Source organism: Tachypleus tridentatus, chromosome 2, assembly GCF_004210375.1.
Source record: "Tachypleus tridentatus isolate NWPU-2018 chromosome 2, ASM421037v1, whole genome shotgun sequence".
NCBI lineage: Eukaryota > Metazoa > Arthropoda > Merostomata > Xiphosura > Limulidae > Tachypleus > Tachypleus tridentatus.
In genome coordinates, this window is record NC_134826.1 from 75,011,716 (window position 1) to 75,034,358 (window position 22,643).

The 22,643-nt window shown below is 34.4% G+C and overlaps 1 protein-coding gene across 8 annotated transcripts in view; it reads right to left on the reverse strand.

Moving 5' to 3' along the window:
* Positions 1–20,045, reverse strand: part of DUBAI (Deubiquitinating apoptotic inhibitor) — a 40,559-nt gene extending 20,514 nt beyond the window's left edge. For 2 of the 8 annotated variants that reach the window (XM_076488591.1, XM_076488587.1), the window contains exons 1-3: positions 19,597–20,045; positions 9,718–9,942; positions 1,234–1,340 (exon numbers count right to left, since the gene is read on the reverse strand). In XM_076488591.1, coding sequence (XP_076344706.1) covers positions 1,234–1,340; positions 9,718–9,909 — 299 coding nt within the window. In that variant the 5' untranslated portion in view covers positions 9,910–9,942; positions 19,597–20,045. Of the gene's footprint in view, positions 1–1,233; positions 1,341–7,721; positions 8,378–9,717; positions 9,943–10,679; positions 11,409–18,345; positions 18,525–19,596 lie in introns of those variants that run through there. The other 6 variants (XM_076488588.1, XM_076488589.1, XM_076488593.1 and 3 more) reach the window with 6 other exon arrangements.
* Positions 20,046–22,643: the final 2,598 nt, after the last annotated feature.

A 22,643-nucleotide genomic window follows, 5' to 3' on the forward strand; every position in this document is an offset into this window, starting at 1 on the left:
TTACCCACAAGCTGCTAACATGCATGCTTCTGGAAAAATTTTATATTATTATTCATTTTATTTGATCTAATCTTAACTTAAATTTTTGCACATCCATACACTAAAAGTCATATGAACTACTACTGACATAATATTTTTACTACAGTAAAAGTGGGCAGTTTTTGTTATTCAGGTTGAAGATGGCTGATTTTGAGCAACAAAATTATAGGGTGAATAAATTGTCAGATTCATATAGTACTAGTTAGACCAAGCAAACTAGATAAACAGTTTATAGCTCAAATTTTGAAAAGAAACACATGAATGAATGGTTGTTATTCATTTTTCATGTCAATTTTCAAGGATAAATTTGCCAAACTTAATGAAATTCTCCTAATTAAAGAGCATTTAGAATCACATGATGTTAGCTTAGGCAGTAAGGATAAATAATGATGCTTGATGTGGTTTTACTGAGTGTAAATGGGTGATGATAAAAAACGGTTAATTTAGGTTACATGGTGTTACTGTAAAGGTAATTATTAACACTGTTTCAGAGAATAAAAATTAAAATCTTATACTTTAAAGTATCTGGTTGGTTCTGTGAAGTAAAGACCTCTTCCAAATAATAAGACTGCAATCCTAAAGTTAATGTTGGTTACTATCAAGTGTCACTTTCTTACTAGCTGCAGTTTGTCAGTGTGCATTGACAAAAGTCATGATATCTAATCAAAAACACCTAGATGTGAAAAAGGTGTGGCCAAACAAAGGATTCAGCTTGAGCACGCAACTTAAAAGAATGGAATCAAACTTGGAAACCAAACTGGCAGCTACATTTGTAGTACTGATATAAATTTAACAGCTGTAAATTTTACTGAAGTATTCTTGTCAGAGCTATAAGTATAGCTACCAATTTTGATTTCATTCCTATAAATTGTACACTCAATCCTTTTTTTGGTTGCATCTTTTTTTTCACATCTAAGTTGTTTTTAATTCAATGAGCTGTGTCAAAATTAATTTCAGCTTTATGTAATAATAATTACTTAAAGTCTGATTCTTTGTATAGAATTTTAAGACAAAAAAAATCTTACTATTCCAATATAAGGTATGAAAGTCCAAGTACTTCTGTCCAGAAATAAAAATACAAGCCTATAATATTACAATATTTTTACTGCAAATAAAACTAATACGATTCAATATATTATTTTACGATGAAAATTACAATCATGAGTGCTGAAAACGTTTCAACATATAACCTACCTCGCTTTGTTTTTTGTATTATTATCCATCAAGTAAGTTAACAAGTTCTGTGGCACAAGAAATTCTGCCAAAGTTTTTTTATTGTAATATGCCCATGCTTTGAAAACCTATAGAACAAGACAATGAATACATTACTTCTTCTCCATAAAATATACTTTAATCTACCTTTTACACTTCACTGACTCATTAAAGCTAGTATATCTTTAAAAAATACTGGATAAACTAACCCACACCAGTCATTTTGTAGTTTAAAAAAACAAGTAGTTCATATTCTGAATATCCATTATATCATAAAACAATGTGTATAAATTCACACAAAGTGGAAGAAATCAATGACGTCAACAGTAAGTGACGAGATGTGTGTAGAACAGAATAAGTAAATATTTTATAACACTTCAGTTAATTATACAATATGTTAATAGGTAAACAAGTTCTTAAGTAAGTGTTATTTACCATTGCAATTAATATAAAATAAAGATATTCCTAAAGTATGCAGGAAAATAGCTATTTCTTTTAGAAATAATTTACCCTCAGGTTTCTAACACCTTTTAATCATCTCAGTAAAATTCTACAGGCATCACTGTTACACATACTTGCTTTGATAGAATCCCAACATGTAAAATTGATGTAAGGCACAATCCAAAGATTTAGTGTGTCTTTACAGCTCAAAGACAGTAATATTTTGGCTAGAGAGTCCAGAACCTAGGATCCAACTTACTTAATCCAGCAGTAATATGTTGTTTTATGGACACTATGTCCAAAATAATAAGGAAGTATGCCAGCAACACCATAAGTTTCCAAATGTCCAGGTATTTAAGTCCAGTAACTTTTTCCTTTCTTTCAGAAAAGTGTTCCCCATATCTTTCAGCTTTTGTTGTTGTCCCTCCAAATTTAAAAGTTTTATCTGTTGAGTGTTCTACTCACATAGAATGTTATTTTGTAGCCCCCTTTCTATATCTGATGTATGTTCCATGTCCACAGAATATTGCATTGTATTCCTTTTTGAGTATCTGTTGCATCATCAGACATTGTTTTTAAGCTCTTAAACACTATGGTCTGTGTTAACTTCAACAGAAACCTTCTGCAGAGACTTTCTCTAGTTGCAGTGGAATCATTCAGTTGGTGGGTCAATAATTTCTTTACTTATGCTGGATTGTTCAGTAATTCTCTTGTGAGCAAAGCTTTTAAGTGTTTTTATGTCAACATGTACTTTACCACATTTCTGTATTTCTTGATTTAGAATTTTATTTGAAATGTAAACAACTATGTCTGTATGTCTCATCATAAATACACATAAAGATGAATCCTCTAGCATCAAGGAAGATCAAGGTTAGTCATTTTAACCAACTTTATAACAACACTTTAGACAAATGTGTGCTTTCACAAAATTTGAGAAGCTTTAAGCAAACACTAAAAAAACCCTCTGTACACAAACAACCAAACTCTTTGATTAAATATTTTTACTAAAGAACTGCATGTAATCTTATTAAATCAGATTCTAATAAGTCTGAGTGCAAGGTGATTTTCATCTTACAGTATTTAACTTCATTTTTATCATGTCTAGAATGAATATCAAGTTGTCTTTCAGTAAACTTTTATTAGTTCATCTATTTTCTCCACTCTAACTCTCTATACAGACTTAGTCAATCCAACATACCTTGAAACCACTATTTTTTTTTAATAATTGTACATTATAACAGATGATTACATGTTATCTACTTTTACAGTCAAAGATGACAGGTTTTTTCATTGATTTTCATTTCTTTATAGTTGTACTTAAACCCTCTAATACTATTTAGTAATTATTTATCACCTTGGATAGCTTTGTGTAAACTGTGGATCAAGTTATCAGCGTACTCATGTCAAATTACACTACCTCACATAGGCATGGTATGTGCTATTCTTGATCCTGACTACTTACCTGTTTAATTCCATTTAACCCTTTCCAGATGGGTCATGGGTCAAAGGCCATATCATCATGTTTGTTAACTCACACTCAAATTTAACTCACACTGGACTGGAGAAGTACAAAAGGCCCCAATGCACAGCCAAAGCCCCTGATGGTGGGTAGGATCCAGAATTTTCAATGCTGAGGTTCGGACAGAACCATAAACCATAGACAAGTTTGGATCAGATAAGGGTAGGATAAATTTTAAGCATGGAATATCAATCTGCTCCCCAAGAAGTGGAAGAGAAGACATGGATGCTCAGTGCTCTTATACATTTGACACAAAGTTGCTTGATATGAGAAATAAAGTTTAATTTACAGTCAAATATAAGACCTAAGAACTTTGCCTCAGGAACGACAGGAAGTACAGCATCATCTATACAAAGTTCTGGATCTGAATGAATACCCCATTGGCAGCAGAAATGTACACAAACAGTTTTAGAGAGAGAAAGTTGAAAACCATTTACTGTGGTCCACTTAAGTATATGATTGATTGCAGCTTGTAGCTGTTGCTCAATAAACCTCATGTTTGATGACTGACATGAGCTATGAAAGTCATCAACAAAAAGACCATTTACAATTGTATGGGGTAGCTGTTCACTAATGGCATTAACCTTTATAGTGAAAAGTGTAACACTCAGAACACAGCTCTGAGGGACTCCAAGTTCCTGTGGGAAAAAACAGGAAAGTGTTGAGCCCACATGCACCTGTAATTGGCAATTCATTAAAAAATGCTTAATAAAAAGTGGCAAATTGCTATGCAATCCGTATGAGTGAAGGTCTCGCAAAATGCCATATCTCCATGTTGTATTATAAGCTTTCTCTAAATAAAAAGAAATAGAAACAAGATGTTGTTTCTTCAAAAAGGCTTCTCTAACTGATGTTTCAAGGCAAATTAAGTGGTCTATCATGGAGCATTGTCTTTGGAACCCACACTGAGTTGGTGAGAAAAGGTTGCTTGATTCAAGGAACCAAACAAGATGAGCATTAATCATCCTCTCTAAGGTCTTACTGAGACAACTCATCAAAGCAATGGAATGGTAATTCAAAGGAATCTTTGGATCCTTCCCAGGTTTAAGAATAGGGAGTACAATAGCTTGACGCCAAGCATCAGAAAAGACATTCTCCTGCCATATAAGGTTAAAGACAGCCAGGAGAGTAGTAGGAGAGGCAGGAGAAAGGTGGTGTAGCATCTCATAATGTATATCATCAGGTCCAACTGACGTATTGCCAGACTGATGAAGTGCAAGTTTGAGTTCCACCAGTGTAAGAGGGCAATTGTAGTCATAGAAATTATCAGTCAAAAAGGAAAGAGGCAGATGTTCAACTCATGTTTTAATAGTTAAGAAGGAAGGGGATAAGTTTGAAGAGCTGGATACATTTGAGAAACATTCACCAAAAGTACTGGCAATACTCTGAGCATCAGCAACTTCATGGCCATCAGATATTAAGATATACAGGGAGGAAGAAGTATACTGCCCACTCACCTTCCAGATCTTGTCCCATCTGACTTTTGAACTGGTGGTTGAAAAAAAATGCTGGAGGTAAATTTAATCCAAGATTCCTTCTGGCTTTGACATCTAACTTGCCAAGCCTCTGCATGCACTTGCTGAAATGTAATGCAGTTTGTACAAGTTGGATATCTATGAAATTTATCCCAAGCACGTTTCTGAGCTTTTCATGTCACAGAAGAAGCAGAATTCCACCAAGTGCAGGGATGCCATGGGAAATATGTCAAGGTTTTGGAGATGTACTGAGCAACTACTTGGACAATATAGTTAGTTATTGCTGATACACAATCATTTATCAATGATTTACATGAGATGGGAGGATTAAGTTCTGAGAGAGCAGTCAAATAGGGTCAGTTGGCTCAGTTCAACTTCCACTGAGGCACACGGGTCAAGTAGCACTGACCATGGCAAATCTCTCTTAATGTGATAGAAAAATGATCACTATCCCATAGATTGATGTCAACCTCCCAAGAAAAGCAAGTGAAAAAGGAAGAGGAGCAGATAAAAAGATCTATAGCAGTAAATGACTGACTGGGTGCATGAAAATAAGTGTAAGAGCCAGTACTGAAGAGACATGAGTTGTGATTCAGGAGCATATGCTCTATAGCATGACCCCTCACATCAGTACTAGAACCATTCCAGAGGAGGTTATGCCCATTAAGATCCCCCAAAATTAAAAAGAGGGTTGACAGTTGCTCAATCAGAGCATCAAGGTCTGAGGAATGATAATTTTTTCCAGGGGTACCCAAGGAGATACAAATGGCTACAGCCTCCAAGGGCGTACTTAATGATAAAGACCAGGTGGGCACATGTTGATCAACCAGCAGTGCTACTCCCCCATGTCCTTGTCCGACACGACCTGTCATTTCGGTAAAGGAGTATTGTTGAATTTTGACTGTATTAGCAGGTTTAAAAATGTTTCTTGTAAAAAAGACATTTGGGATGATAAAAGTCAATCAAATCCTTGATGTCATTTGAATTTGACTGGAAACCTCAACAGTTCCATTGGATTAGTGTGGCCATTTTTATTTATCTTGGAGGAGAATACTGGATGTGGGTCAGTCACTCTCTAGTGATCCTGCTCTGAATTGAGTAGGCAAGTCAGAGTTTGTAGACATATGTTCCAGTGATTGAGGACATGAACAAATGGGTTCTTTAATTTTTGTTGTGTCAAGAGAGGAAGACCCCATGGAAACACTTGGGCTTCAACAAGGTGAAATTGGGCAATAACTGGAAGATGTGGTAGGGGAAGAGATAGAAGTAGATACTGATTCATTAACTTTGTTGATTTTGGAGGGTACTAGATTAAAATGCACTGTTAAGGATTCTGGAATGGATTACAGCAGCATAAGTCTGAGATGGAATTGGGAAAAGTAATTTCCGAGTCTCTGGATAAGTAATATTATAAACTGTCTTGAGACATTGTACTTCATTCTCTTCCACCCATTTAGGGCAAGAAGTAAAACAGGAAGCATATGGATCATTACAGTTAACATAATGCAGTTCTAGTTGGCATTCAAAAGCATCATGATCTTTACCAGCACAACGGGCATATGTTAAGAAACCACAACAAAATGTTTTCGAGTGACCAAATCGTTGACAATGAAAACATCTAACAGGGTTAGGAATATAAGGCCATACATTACAATTCAGATGTCCTGCCTTCATTAAGCCCACTCTAAAAGAGTTAAATTTTTTTATCTAACCTCACGTTTCTAATTTTTAATTCCTTTTACAACAATAAATAAAATGCATTCACAAAAACCAAGAACATTAGTATATACATTTGAAATCTTGTTTTTTCAAGCTTTTACACTAATACCAGGGGTAAAAATATTCTAAATTTTCAGCAGGATGTGTGTCCTGCTGAACAGTGAAACTTGCTGGACATTTGAAATTTTAGCAGGACACCTCAAAATTGTCACCAGACACTACCAAAAACAAGAAATCAAGTAGAGACAATTATTATATAAAACAGAATCATTTTATTTATGGCAATGAAACATTATTTCAAAGAAAGTGGCAACAAGCCTTGTATCCATTAAAAATGACACATCAATCAAACTGGTAGATTTAGTCATCCAGCACTAAGACATCAACTGATGTAAACTCAATATCTCTATTGTCTCTATGTGTGTGAGTTCCATGTGGACTCACAAATTGTCTGGTTTTTTTACTGTTCTTCCACCAGGATTCTACAGATTTGCACAGTAATTCTGTGCTTGCAAGATAACAGGTCTTATTCTTAGCTAATTTTACTGTCATCAAGTCATTAAGAGAATCATTTATTAGTTTGGATTGCAAGTCATCCTTAATAACTGCCATCTGGGAAAATCCACGTTCTGGTTCAGCAGATGACACGAAAATCACCTGCATGGTGCATACCAAGACCAATACTGTTGATCCAGGGAAAAGTTTACTGTCCACAACAATAATTTGACTTAACATGTGGGCCCACAATCCACTTGCACTACTAGCCAGGGACTCATCTGATTTGGCAAGTCGTGTGGCTTTGAGCAGTGTCTCATGTAAGTCAGCTTGGCAAATATCAGCTGCAATGTTGCAACCCTTAGCTTCTAGCAGAGCACCAAAGTGGTTCAATAGTGTCTGGAGTTCATTATGGCCATAAAATGACAATGCTTCCTTGCTTTTAGGCCAGTTGCTTTGTTCAAAAATTTGAAAGGTACCAATAATGCAATGCTGCAAGTACAAAAAATTAGTACCCAATATTAGTTACTTTCTGAAAAAAAAAAAAAGAAGTAAATTTGTACTTTGGAAAATTCAATTGCTCCATTACCTATTATGCTAGTTGTGCTAGGTTAAGCTCCAATTCTGTCAGTGGTAAATACATGGTTCTTCTTGGTTTAAATCAATTAAAAAATGCTTGAGTTTTCACATATTGGAATGACTATGTAAACCTGAATTAAAACACAAATGTACATGAAATATTGTCCATTTTAATTTTTCTTAATTAGGAATTCAGGATAAATCCAGAAAATTCTCATCCCAGGTAATTAAGAAACCTTTACCTGAACTAAGTGCCTGTAGCAAGTGTTCAGAATCAGCCTTCTCAACTGACTGCAGACACAGGAAGTGGGTTACTGGGTAACAGTCACTGTCCAAGTATCTTACATAGACTATCTCCTGCTCAATGTTGACAGTGTCTGTTGAGCCGTCAGTCATAATGCCAAAGAATAATGAAGTGTGCAGATGAGATCTAACATTAATTCTAACTGTTTCTGCAATATACTTTGTAAAGATAATTGCTTATTTGTCATTGGCATAATGTTCTGTTAAGTTCATACTAAAGTTGAGCTCCTGCAGCAACAGAAGCTCTTGATAAATCGCTGAATGGTTTGGCATTCAAAGCTATATAAAGGGCAATCCTGAACAGCACAAGCAAATGATCTTTCTCAGTCTGGTTAAGTTTGCTCAATTCTTTCGTCATGGGAGTTAAATCAGGTGTTTTTTTTGCTGTCTTAACTTGACAACTTAGACTGTGGGCACAACTGTTTTCATGCTCCTTAACAGCACTTGCTCTCAGGTTGGAAGATCCTGTTGTGAAGGTGTTCTTCTGCCTTCCACTACTTTGGTCACATTCCTGACAAACTGAGCAAAACACCAGTCCAGTAGCATTATTATACTCCAGCCATGGTCGGCCTCTATTCCATTCATCCTGGAAACAATGAGTTGGCTTAGCGCCAGTACTAGCAGTAACAGTTTTTGCTTTAACACTTGGGCTTGGGTCAACAAGCTTGGGTTTTTTTCACTCCAGGTTCCATAGTATTGTCTTCTGATTAATTAGTCTTGCTCATGAAGCCAAACTGAAATAGATCATGAGACTTTACCGTTTTTTTACTATCAGATGCCATGGTCAGATCGTCGTGAATACTTGGCAGTCACGTGACTATTCGGGACAGCAGGGATAAGGCGACCTAAAAAGAACATTTTGTGAGCGTTCATGACCGTTTTTTTTTAATTTGCTTTTCTTTTTGTCTTAAGTTAAATCTTAAATTTTGCAAGGTATTTTCCACCCATTATAGAACAAATTTTTAAGCAAAATCTTTGAGCTGTGCATACACAGCTTCTGTCTCACTTATTTTTGAAGGGACGATGTATTTGTGTCTGATATGTCAGGAATATGACCACCGGTCACAATGTCCAGTGATAGATGGAAAAGTGCCAGTCAAACTTGATTTTTTAATGGACATATCAGCTTTAAATAAAAAATTTCAAACCCTGAATACAATAGAAGTCAAAGATTTGCCCTTTTTCTTCTTAACAATAACGTGGTCTCATACTTTTCCCTTTAAATTCAAATGTGCAATGTAGAATATAAAATATTTCATCTGTCTAAAATATAGTTCTCTAAAGCTAGTATAATTTACCTGGTTTTCTAACCAAGCTAGAAATGGATTAAATAATTCCTGTATTCTGTTAAACAGAGCTCGAACAGTGATAAAATAGAAAATGATACCAAAATTTAAAAAGAAAAACATTTATTCTAGGTCTTGAGGTTTCATTACTGTCATTAAATTGAAAATTTCATTTTCTATATGTTATAAATAGTCCAATATCAAATGTCAGAAAGAATTTACAACACTTTTAGAAAGCAGAATGTTCTACAAAGAGCATGACATGTGGCCTTCATTTTATTACTTGTATCTGCATAAAACTTTTTCAGTTCAAGTTGACAATTTAGTTCACTGATATAAAATTTCATGGAAAATTAGGAGGTCATATTTCAGGTAGAAAAGGCAACAATTCAAAGCAAAGTGTCACACGATACAGACAGGTGAACATTGGGAATTTAGTAAAAACTTTACTTTTTGACTTTAAGAAATTGCATTTTACATAATATTAAACTGGAATAATAATCTATATCTTGATGCCAAGTTTGTTGACAACCAAATAGTTTCATTATGTTTTAAAGGTAGCTCTGTAAAGAGACCAGTGGCATTCATTTTAACCTACACATTCTCAGAGAATTAGAACTTATATAAAAAAAAAACAAAAAAAACTGACCTTCATACTAATATCCTGAGTAAACTCAGAATCTCCATTGACACTGAAGTCCCATGAAGTAGCAAAGATCATGTGACATCCTTCAGGTGTAATAGGTTGAGATGCTGCAGGAATCAGTTTTTTTTTAATAAGTTGTCCTTTAAATGTTTCAGGATGGTGAGAGTTGAGAATTCCTTTCAGGATTAGATCCATGATTATAACTCCAAAATATCAAAAAAGTCAAACCTACATTAAACACAAACACTGAAATCAACAAGCTGTCAAAATTATATTTCTGTATCTATTAATTATGCAAAAACTTAGAAAAGTACACATTTTTTTTGTTTGTTGAATGAGGACTATTAATTTAAAAAATAACATTTTACCTAAGAAACTTTTATGAGATTCCAAAAGGAAACAAGTAAACAGATAACCAGATATTCAGTGTGAGCACAGTCCACATGAAGTATGATACATTAACTGCACCATTTCCTGAGTTTCATGGACTGTTTTGTAAAATGCAGATGTGCTATTATATATACAAATCGGAAAGTAAATCTTTCAGCACAAAAAGGTTGTAAAGATTTAAAAAAAAAAGTTTTAAATTTATACAAGTAAAGATCACCATTTCTATCTTCATACAGTCCTTTACCTACATGTAGAAATATTGTGTGAAAGCTGGTAATGTTCTGAAAACAGTCAATGATATGCCTTTATCCTACCAATATTCTCACGTATTGAATAACTGAATGTAACAATCATGTTGGATTAGACTGATATATAAGAAAAGACACCATTCACAATTAATGCCTATATGGACACATTAGTTCACATTTGTGTTAAAGTATTGAAAAAGTGAATATACTACTTTCAATATTTAAAAACATGGCTTTTATTCTTAGTGGTGAAGTAATGGCTTTCATTCTTTCAAAATGGTTTAAAACATCACAATTCTGAAAGAAAATTCTGTTCTTTCAGTTTACCTCCTATGGGACATAAACATCCACCCACGTGTTTGTCGTGCATGGTGACCTGTGAAGGGGAGGAGAGGATCCTGATGGTTTAGGGGTGCAACCCTTACACACCACTTTGACCTTGAATTCCTGTAGATAGGCAATCTTAGAGTGGCCCCCTTGGGTCAGTTAGCTGGTCCACCTGGGCTAGGATCAACCAAGTACCTGTGTTGGATGTTCTCAAGAGGTGTTATGGACATTATATCTGATGCTGATGTTTGGGTATAGTGCTCATGAAACCGTGGCATTGCTGCAGTGTTCTTGTTTGACATTGTAGTGCATCTCCTCATAGGGATCCATGGTGGGTGGGGTCATTAGTAAATTAGTGAAAATAGTAAAAAAACAGCCTATAAGTAAACAACCATGTCTTGAAGATTCTGGGCAGCAATCTTCAATATCTGTAACACCTGTTGTACCTCATTTTCTTATGCTAAATTCTATTTCAGACAAACATTTAGGGCAAATGTCTCCCGTTTTCCTTCAGAAGAGACTAGAGGGACTTGCTGGCTCTCCAAAGTCAGTAAAGAAGCTTCAATCTGGTGACATATTGGTAGAAATATCCACATCTCAACACAGTAAAATCCTCTTGCATTCAAAGGCAATTGGGGATATACCTACTGAGGTTACACCTCATGCTACTTTGAATTCATCACGAGGAGTTAGTGTTGAGAGGGATTTGAAGAACATCTCTGAGTCAAAGATTCTTGCTGGTTTCTCCACTCAAGGCATTTCTGCAGTGAGGCGTATCTCCACTCGCAAAGGTGGAATTACGATGCTGACCAATGTCCTCATTCTGACATTTACATCATCACGTCCATCTGCTACCATCAAGGCAGGTCATCTTAATTGCAGAGTATGACCGTACATTCCAAACCCACTCTGATGTTTCCAGTGTCAACTGTTTGGTCACTCAAAGACATCATATCGTAGTTCTTTGATGTGTGCTCTTTGTGATGACAAGGACCATGATGCCTATGAATGTGAAATGGGCCCTCATTGCATCAATTGTAATGGCTCTCACCCATCCTACTTTCATTTTTGCCCTAAATGGTTAGAAGAAAAAGAGGTGCAGCGTTTGGTGCAAGTTAATAATATTACAGTACAGTGGAGCGCCATTAAGCCGCGGACCAGTAAACCGTGAAATCGCTTAAGCTGCTGTAGCAAGTCTTGTCCCAAAATTTTTGATGTATTAAATCTACTACCTGGCTTTTTAAAGTTTCTCACACTCTTCTTGTCTTTATAACTTCAAGGGGATATTTAAAAAGGATTTGCTTTAATTTGGAAAATAAATAAAATAAATTACAATAGAAATCGACCGTTAATCTACCTTATCCGCTCTCTATGTCAGCTTTATGGAGGCTGCCATTGTTACCGAATCACACCTCTCGATACATTAAAGTTAATCCGCGATAAATCCGTGAAAAAAGTGATCAATAATTAAAGTATTATTTTTAATTCGATAATCCGATATTTTTATCGAGTTGTATAAATATTGGCCACAAACCCAATAGAAATCACTTCAGTTTCTGAATTAATAGTGAGCATATCATACTGACATGGCGACCTGCATGTAACACAGGAAGACGAAATTTTACAGGGAAAAGCAAACCATCGCAATGCATTGGTCGTTTGTGTTAAAACAGCACTTGTCAATTGTATCTGAATAGTCTATACATTAATATTATAATGATCACGCAATGGCCCGGATGAGGCTCCTCGGCGGAGCTGTTGGCGACTTCGGCTTTTCAGTCACAAAGGTTTAAGCCACGGACCACTTAAGCCGCGGTTAAGCAGGTTGACCCCCCAAATACCGAGGCTTAATGGTGCTCCACTGTATTTACACTTATTCATTTAATAAAGATTTATATGAATCATATGGCAAGTACATTTGGATTTAAAACCACCCCACAACTAATTATTTTAATGAAGAAAAAAGCTAACTTCTAAGTAGTTGATATTATGACATCATGTACTGTAAAGCTACAATAAAATTGAATGCTATAGATTCAGACACTGTCAGTCCTCCCAGTACAAAAATAAATTTCTTTTTACCAAAATACAATAAAATGTGGTTCTGCAAAACAAAATATAAACTTATAGAATCAGTAATGGAAATTCCTATCCCCACCTTTAAAATTTACACAAAGGAATCTACTAAGGATTAGTAGATCTACAAAGGAACAGAAGTGTGGAAGTACAAAAAAAACCTGTTCAATAGCACAAGTCGTGAACTACTTTTTAAGGTATTGGCAAGAAACAGGACCCTGATAGAGTAAAATAAACTGAGACAAAAATAAGGAGAGAAAGTCCTTTTGACAAAACTCAAATGACCCTAAGGTTTGCTAAACATTGATATAAGTTTTTGCAGTATGTAGGAAGTGAAACATATTAGTGCTACACCACAAATAACTGATCTGTCAAACATTTTGTATGGATCTCAATATCAGACAAATGGGAGTAAAACTAACCTTTCAACTAGAAAATGCAGTTAAAAATGAAGGGGAAGAATCAAATGATGCTTTAAAGCAACAAAAACTTAGCATACCTGTGATAACAGGTATATAAAGATTGATGTAGTTCTTGGTGCTTTAAAAAGCTGACAATGTGCCTGCATAGCACAGAAGGAAAAGGGGAAGACTGTCCAAGTCTGTGTCATCCTAATCTTAGTCCTCAGGTAATGGCAGAATTGCCTATAGATCATATGATCTATCAGCCTGCATGAAATAAGCTATCTCCCACAAAATGTGGCCAACAGTTCCTCGAATTATAATGTTGCAATTGAAGTAATTGTCACAGACTGCTGAAAACTGATACCATTGGTAGTCATTGTAGTCATAATATTAAACTGTGAATACATAAATATTGACTTACTGCTAGTAACTGAGTGAGAAACAAAATTCACAACCAAATAAAGCAATCCAACTCAATAATGAGTTATAAATAATATTTTGAAATGTGAAAATCAGTAACTGAATGTTTTTAAAATACACTACAGGAAAAAATGTCTGAAATCAAACACTGGGTTTTAACACTGTCATATCAAATCAAGAAGTGAAGAAGTGGTTCAGCTGCAATAGAAGGGTTTGTTACACCCCCGTTGTTGAAGGACTACTGCAAATTTATATGCCTGAAACACAGCTGAACCACATGGTACATATGTGGAAATAGATGACTTTCAAGACTAGTGGCAAGCAAAAATTTGCACTCTCTTAGAAAGCAGTTCATTAAAGAATAGTTGTAAATGTGAGAAGAGGCAAGTAATTGTATTGGAATAATTACTGGCATTAACCAGTTCAAGAAGCAAACCAAATATAAAAAAATAGCAAGTAATAAAAGACAACAAACTCACAGTCCTAACCAACTAATAAAACATAACCAAGTCTCCATGGTACTAACCAACTAATAAAACATAACTAGATCACAGTACTAACCAACTAATAAAACATAACCAGGTCTTTATAGAACAAACTAACAAAACATACCTAGACCATAATACTAACCAACTAATAAAATACATCCAGACCATAGTACTAAACCATTAATAAACCACATCTGGACCATAGTACTAAACTGCTAATAAAACACATCCAGACCATAGTACTAAACTGCTAACAAAACACATCCAGACCATAGTACTAAACAACTAATAAAACGAGATCTAAAACTAATAATGAGATCATAGTTCTATTCAACTAATAAAACATAATCAGATCTCCAGAGTACAAAACAACAAGTAAAACATAACCACAATGTAGTACTAACCAACTAATAAAACATAACCAGATCATAGCACTAACCAACTAATAAAACATAGCCAGGTCTTCACAGAACTAACCAACCAATAAAACACATCCAGATTATAGTACTAACCAACTAATAAAACATAGCCAGGTCTTCACAGAACTAACCAACCAATAAAACACATCCAGATCATAGTACTAACCAACTAATAAAACATAGCCAGGTCAAAGTTATGGCCTATTAATAAAAAAATCCATTTCAAAGTATTGACAAACTAATTAAACGTAACCAGATCATAGTAGTAACTAACTAACAAAAACAACCAGATCATAGTACTAGCCAACTAACAAAAACAACCAGATCATAGTACTTTCCAACTTACAAACTTGCATATTTTTTGTAAATAATGTGTTTGTTTTTTTTAGTTTTTATTTCACAAATCCAAGTCACCTTTTATACATTTATGAATTGAACTTTTTAAAATTTCCTTAAAACCATTAAATTGTAGCTGGAAAAATTCTGGATTGGGCCCTGCAATGGAATTAAATTTGCACAAATTTCAAAACTACAAATTCTAATCAACATGAGGCAGCATTCAAAGTTATTATAGCTAGCAGGAGTTTCTCTTCTGGTTTCTTCATGTGGCAAAATAATGTACTAGAGGAATGTATCTTGTTAATTTTTATTAAATCATGCTTCATCTCTGTTGTTTGGACTTCTAGCTATATGCCAATATAATGATAACCTACATAACAAGTCCTACATTCATCAGTGTCTATAACCTACATAACAGGTCCCACATTCATGAGTGTCTATAACCTGTATAACAGGTCCCACATTCATGTGTGTCTATAACCTGTATAACAGATCCCACATTCATGTGTGTCTATAACCTACATAACAGGTCCTACATTCATGTGTCTATAACCTACATAACAGGTCCTACATTCATGAGTGTCTATGATCTGCATAACAGGTCCCACATTCATGTGTCTATAACCTATGTATCAAGCCTGCATTCATGAATGTCTATAACCTACATAGCAGGTCCTACATTCAAGTGTCTGCAACCTATATAACAGAATGTCTATAACTTACATAACAGGTCCTACATTCATAAGCATCTATAACCTACATAACAGGTCCTACATTCATGAGTGTCTATAACCTACATAATGGGTCATATAATTGTAAGCATCTGTTCAAGGTAATTCAAAATTCATTCTTCAAATTAATACAAAGCCCTTGGTAAGAAAAATGTGCCTTAAGTGCATTAATCAAAATAATATCATAGAAAATTCTGTTGTTAGAAATGTTTGAATCCATTTAATGCATTAAGTGTTTAAACTTTGAAAAAAAATATTTTTAGTTTATGTAAACATTATTATATCAGTTTAAAATGAAAACTATATTAAGAGTCTTACACATAAAATACTGTATATTTCTGTCAATTCTATAAACTGAAATAGTATCTTAACATGAGAAACTTGTATCTGTGGTATGATAATGAATGGATTGATTCTGATTATATAGCAGGTGCCAATCACATTATAAGAGAATTGGTAAGCTAATATTACAAGAAACATCTGCAGGGTGGTTGCCCCAGTCCCCCCCTGCTCTCCCCACTAAATCTTGCAGGATACTTCATTTTGATATTATTCTGTTCCTGTAATCAAGCTCTGCAGACCACAGCCTACACTTTACTTTTTAGAACTCATGCCACAACAAAATTGATTAAATTGTATTTTGCTTATTCGAAGTTCCAAAGTCAACACAACTATATTGTAACGTTTTGAAACAACATGGGACCTATTGATCCATCTTGGCTGTTTCATCCTGTAAACTAAATTAACTTTAAAAAAAAAACTAAAGTAAGCCCTTATCATTCACATATCTATCAAACTTTTTCTTAAATTTACTGCTTCTACAACATCTGAAGGCAACCCATTCCAAAAGCCAAACACAGTGTTAAAAAATAAAACATTCTCAGCTGAAGATGATTCCTACCCTGCCAATATTTATACTTGTGTCCCATAGTCTCAGTATTCTCACTGTTAAATATGAAAAATGATGTATCAACATCAGTTCCCTTTACAATCTTAAACAGCTCAATCAGATCTGCCCTAAATCTTCTTTTCTCAAAAGAGAACAATTTGAGAGATTTCAGCCTCATACAAGAACAATTCCATCCCATGTAACATTCTACAGGGTGTTCAGAAAGTCACTGTGCACTTATATATTTATTTACAGACAAAACTACACAGTGACTTTCTGAACACCCTGTAGTAACTCTTCTCTGAGCACTTGCCAACAATACAATGTCTTTCCTAAGGTAAGAAGCCCAAAACTGAACATAATATTCCAAATGTGGCCTAACCAGTGACCTGTATAAATTAAATTATAACCTCTTTCACTTGTATTCAATATTTCTGTTGATACAACCTAAAATCCTATTCACCCTACCACTAATAACAACACACTGATTAAACAGCTTCAGAGACTGCTGACTATTACACTAACATCCTCTTTCTTCGTAACACAATTAATGTTATTCCCATTCAAATTACAAAAACTCATGTGCATTATCTTTAATTTATTATAATTAAACCCCATCTGCCATTTATTAAATTATCCAAGTCACTAACTGATCTAAATCCTTTTGTAAAGCAGCAGCATCCTCAACACATCTTGTAACACACAAGTCATTTACATCAGTAAATTTAAGTAATGTATTCACAGTTCCTTCATCTGAGTCTTGACATCAAGGAGAGCAGTGGTCCTAAGTCCTGGGATAGCCTACTTGTGACATTAATCCAATTTGTCTTAACTCTATAACAACCTTTTGTTTTCTTCCATCCAAAGACTCATCTGTGTAATTAGCTACCTTATTACCCACATCTACAGTTTTTTTTAAGTTTTTTATGTGGCACCAAGTCAAAATCACCCTGTTATAAAAATATATTTCTAATAATAAAATATCACATTCAAATAAAAAATAATAATGGAGTAAAAGAAATAAAATCCAAGCCTCTTGAACTACATATTATCTTTCTTTTCCAAGCCACTCATTAAAAGTAAAGGTCTACCTTTGAAAATGGTTGTGTTACAAGTTTTATTGTTTTGTGATGAACCAATTTATGGTGACTTCAATTATATTCAGTCATTTAATGAAACCACTATAAACTGTATCTAATATAATAATATAATCTAATGCTGGAGCTTAAAGTTTTGAGTTTATTAATCTATCTCTTTCAAAGTTATATTTGTGATTTATAACATTTTAAGAGAGAAAAAGCAGCTAATCTTAAAGCTCAAAACCTACATCCTGAGCTTAAGATTTGCTCTGAACAATACAAGTTAAAAGATATATTAACAGCATATCCAGAGCTTGAATATTATGAAACAGCAAAAACTAGCTAACTTATATAAAACTAAACATTGCATACTTTGTGTAATGACCTCATTGTCAGCCTGTGTTTGTCAGTATGATACCATAGTATAATTAAAATAAATTATATTGCAAGATTACAAGTTATGATGTTATTTTTCATGTTACACTTACAAAACAAGAACACAATAATTCAATTATTTTTGTGAACTTTATTTACAGTTTTATACTTTCTCATCTCACTCAGAGAGCAATTGGGAAATACTTGCATTGTGTAAACAGATGTTAGTAAATACAGTCACTCAATTGTCATTCAATAGTCTACTACTTGTCACTAAATTTGAACTAATTAAAAATTAGATAACAATAACACACACACGTTGTGCAGTCACATTAAGAAAAATTTATTTCAGGGTGAAATTTTGACAAGCAGGTTTGATATGGTGAGAGACAAAACCACCCACTGAGTATGCTGAATTACATACATAGACACACTCACACATTTACCTTTTTAAGTTTGTCCTATGTGCTTTACACTATCAGTGTAATTTCCTAATTGTCAAAAAACATTGACAGTGTATGGCACATTTGATTACAATTCAAATTTTGACCTTTTCAGTGCCTGCCGCGCAAATCAGCTCGGCTTCTTTCAGTACACAGCCTAGGATAGAGAGGTATTCTAGAAACTGGAGATTTAAGGCTATTTCAACAAATCTTGATGAATAATGTTAAGCACACTTCTAAAATTATAAAAAAATATATATTAAGGAAAATATACATGATTAAATCTATATGGATTATACTTTGTGGACCATAATGGACATTATACAGTCCTTCTTATATTCACTCTTCATTGTAGAAATGGCATTATAAATTTAAGAACTGCTGAGGAAATCATTTTCTAATGCATCAAGCATCTTCTTCAACACTGTACCTTTAGACTTTACTGTGTCATTAGTTCACATTATACTGAAACTGATGATTTCTTACATATGACTCCAAGCCTCCTTTATGAAGAAAATGGTACTATTATGCCAATTGTTTTATGTTTTGTTGTCAATGCAGTAATTAATTAACAAATTCTCCAATTCAGCTGGTATGAAATATTAATTGGGATATCTTTGAATAAGTTCTTTCCTCATTCAACCTGGATCCACTGTTCAGCTTAATCAATACAATTAAACTATCACTTTTACAACTAGTTAATTTCTTTATGTTGGCTCTCATGGTCTCTGGTCAGATTAGGTCTGGTACATCGACCTAGACCCCAAATATTTTCCTTTTGTCTAATCTAAACAACCCAAACATGTCTGCAATAACTGGATGGTTTGTGTTGCAGCTTTGGTTTGTTTCGATTTCGCACAAATCTACTCGATAGATACTTGCGCCTGCCGTCTCTAATTTAGCAGTGTAAAACTAGAGGGAAGACAGATAGTCATTACCTCCCATCGCTAACTTTTAGGCTACTATTTTATCAACGAATAGTAGGATTGACTGTAACATAATAACGCCCCTGTAGCTAAAAGGTCGAGCATGTTTGGTGTCACGGGGATTCGAACCCGTGATCCTCAGATTACGAGTTCCCTAATCACGTGGCCATGTCGGGCCTCGTGTTGCATGTGTTCAGAGTTTAAACAAACGAAGAAGCCATGATATAATTATATTTCTAAACCATCGTGACAATGATGCTGAAAATGATACACTGATAGTTGTATTTAATTATACTATATCGTATAAACAACGGACAATGTAACTTACCAAATCTGAAACATGAAATTGAATTTTTTTTTCACATGATAGTAGATATCCTACAGCATCGTTTTTTGTAATTCGGTTACTTACGATCTATCCTTTCTTTGTGCTACTACTTTATGGCTATAATTAATAATACTTATATGATTAATCACAATCAAATCATTGTTGTTTGTTTGTATTTCTTACAACGTTTACCACATCAGGCCTAACACTAACACTTGCCCATGAGTTGATTATCGTTATACAAAAGTACACTTCCGGCCAACAAAAAGAATGTTCATATTAAATAGAACTGAAATGGAGAAAAAGAAAATTGACAAAGGCCAACAAAACAGGTTATGTTATAAATTTAAAAAAATACAATAACAGCAACTTTTATAGCAGATAAATTTTAATTTTAAGTATTACAGCATTTTTACCCACAATACGGTAGTTAGGAACATTGTAAAAATAAAAATAGGAAGTTCTCTAATTCAAGAGTTTGTACAAATGTAGTTGTGGGTTAATTAATTAATAGGCTCCTCGCCAAACATATGTTGCAAGCTGATATAAAGGAATAATTTTGGTAAATAGAGATAAAAAGTCCTTTTCGTGTTATTCTAATATTTTTTTTATTACACTGAACGACAAAAAACTTTGCAACTCGAAAAATCTCAAATGATACGGGGTAATCTGATGGTGCTGATTTCAAAAATGTATCAGGTCATCCCTTACGTAATGTCCGATTTTAGGTTCAGAAAAACAAAAAGGATTTCAAACGATTTTAATGTTAGTTAATCAATAATTTATGTGTCATTATTATTAATTACTTCCTGCCAACGATTCAAAAGCTTCTGAATGCCACTTCTATAAAAATATTTGGGTTTGGAGATAAAGAATGTAGAGAGGGTAGTTTTGACATCTTTACGTGTTCCAAGCTCTTTTCCATCAATATAGCTTCTGCAAATTTCGGAATAGATGATAGTCAGATGGGGCAAGGTCTGGAGAATTAGGAATATGTGGAAGTTTTTTCCAGTCTAGCTCTTCAATCTTTTCAGATGTAATCCCTGCTGTACGGGGCTGGGCATTACCCTGGTGTAACAGAACACCTTTATGATTGATCAAAGTAGGCCTTTTTTCTTTCAGTGCAACTTTCAAGCGCTCTAACTGTTTACAATAGAAGTCTGATGTAATCGTTACATTGAGTGGCAGTTACTCAAAGTGGATCACACCAACAATATCCCTCCAAACGCTTAACAAGGCTTTCCTAGGGTGGAGGTCCATTTTGGACTGTCCTTTAGCCAGTTTACATGTATTGAGCCATTGTCTGCGGCGCTTAACACTTTTAGAAAATATTCATTTTTCATCTCCAGTCACTAACCTCTCCAAAAAAAAAACGTAACTTACGTTCACAAGATTGCAGAAAATGCAAATGTCCACTCTTGCTCTAAGGTTGGCTTTTGTCAAATCATGAGGGACCAATTTTCCAGGTTTTGACACCTTTCCAAGCTGTTGCAGATGACGGCGAACTGTTGAATGGGTTGAATTAAACTTCTGTGCTCGTTCTTTAACTGCTACAGTACACTCTTCATCAACTGTAGCCAGCAGCAAGTCATCATTAAACTCAACAGGACGATCTGAATGAGGCGCATCACTTAAGCTGTAGTCACCTGATCTGAACTTCTGAAACCACCTTCGACAGTTTTTTTCATAGAGACTCCGCACTATAAACACCTTGAATGTTTCGTGTAGTTTCTCCTGCACTATTGCTTCTTTTAAAACTCATGAAGCATTATATATCTAATTGGCTCCTTAGACACATCCATCTTCATAAGGGTTTTATATGATTAATGATCTAAAAAAGTTGGGTTAGTTTCTTTAATTTGTCTAAACATTTTTATACACGTCCTACTATATATTTTAGTCATTAAAGCCTTCAACAAAGACATGAATAATAATGCACCTTCTGTATTAAATTTTCGGACATTACTTATGCAGTGGCCTGATAGTTAGTATTTGTCCATCACCTCTAGATTTTTAGTTGTATTATTTCAATATTTTATCAGATATCTGTGAAATACCCTACATTCATCTCAGTACAATAGGTTTATGGTGTGAAATTAAGTTTAATTGGATAGTTTAATGGATAAAAGGCATACATTTTTGATAATTTCAAACACTAATTGTATTTTATTGGTTTAAAATTCTGAATATATTGTTCATATATGCTATTTTTGTTAATATAATTGTATGGAATAGCACTACTTTTGCTGCGTTTTTACGTTCACTAGTTTCTGTTCAGAATTACGAAACAATCACTTACTCAGTTTGCCAAAACATTCGAAAACTCCCTCCAAACTACCAAGACTATTCAAGCCCTGAGTAAATAACATTGATCTCGTGCGTAGCGAAAGAATATAATATATATTTAAGTTCATAATATGTTGAATGTTCGATGGCTGACATACTAACGCTTGTTTATTAGTTTGTTTTTGAATTTCACGAAAAGCTACACGAGGGCTATCTGCGCTAGCTGTCCCTAATTTAGCAGTGTAAGACTAGAGGGAAGCAGCTAGTCATCACGACCCACCGCCAACTATTGGGCTACTATTTTACCAACGAATAGTGGGATTGACCGTAACATTATAACGCCCAGACGGCTGAAGGAGCGAATATGTTTGGTGCGATGGGGATTCGAACCCACAATTCTCAGATTACGAGTCGAACGCCTTAACGCACCTGCCCATGCCAGGCCTCATTGTAACGCACACTGTCGAACTGTTCTCATCTGAAGTGCTATAAGTTTTTAGTTCCTCTCTCTCAGTTTCTGCTCACTCGCTTAGTTGTTCACTTCACCCCACTTTGCGCACAGTCAAAACAAATTCTGATTTTCTTCATCATATGATACCTGCTATATAATCCAATTCTACAACACTTTTAAAAAAAAACTTCAGTTTTATAAACGTAAATTCTTTTATTCTTTTGAGAAAATAATTTCGAATGCTAGTTGCATCCAGTTCAAGTAAAGTCTGAAAGTATACAAATCACCCAAATATTTTCTGTTACTTCTG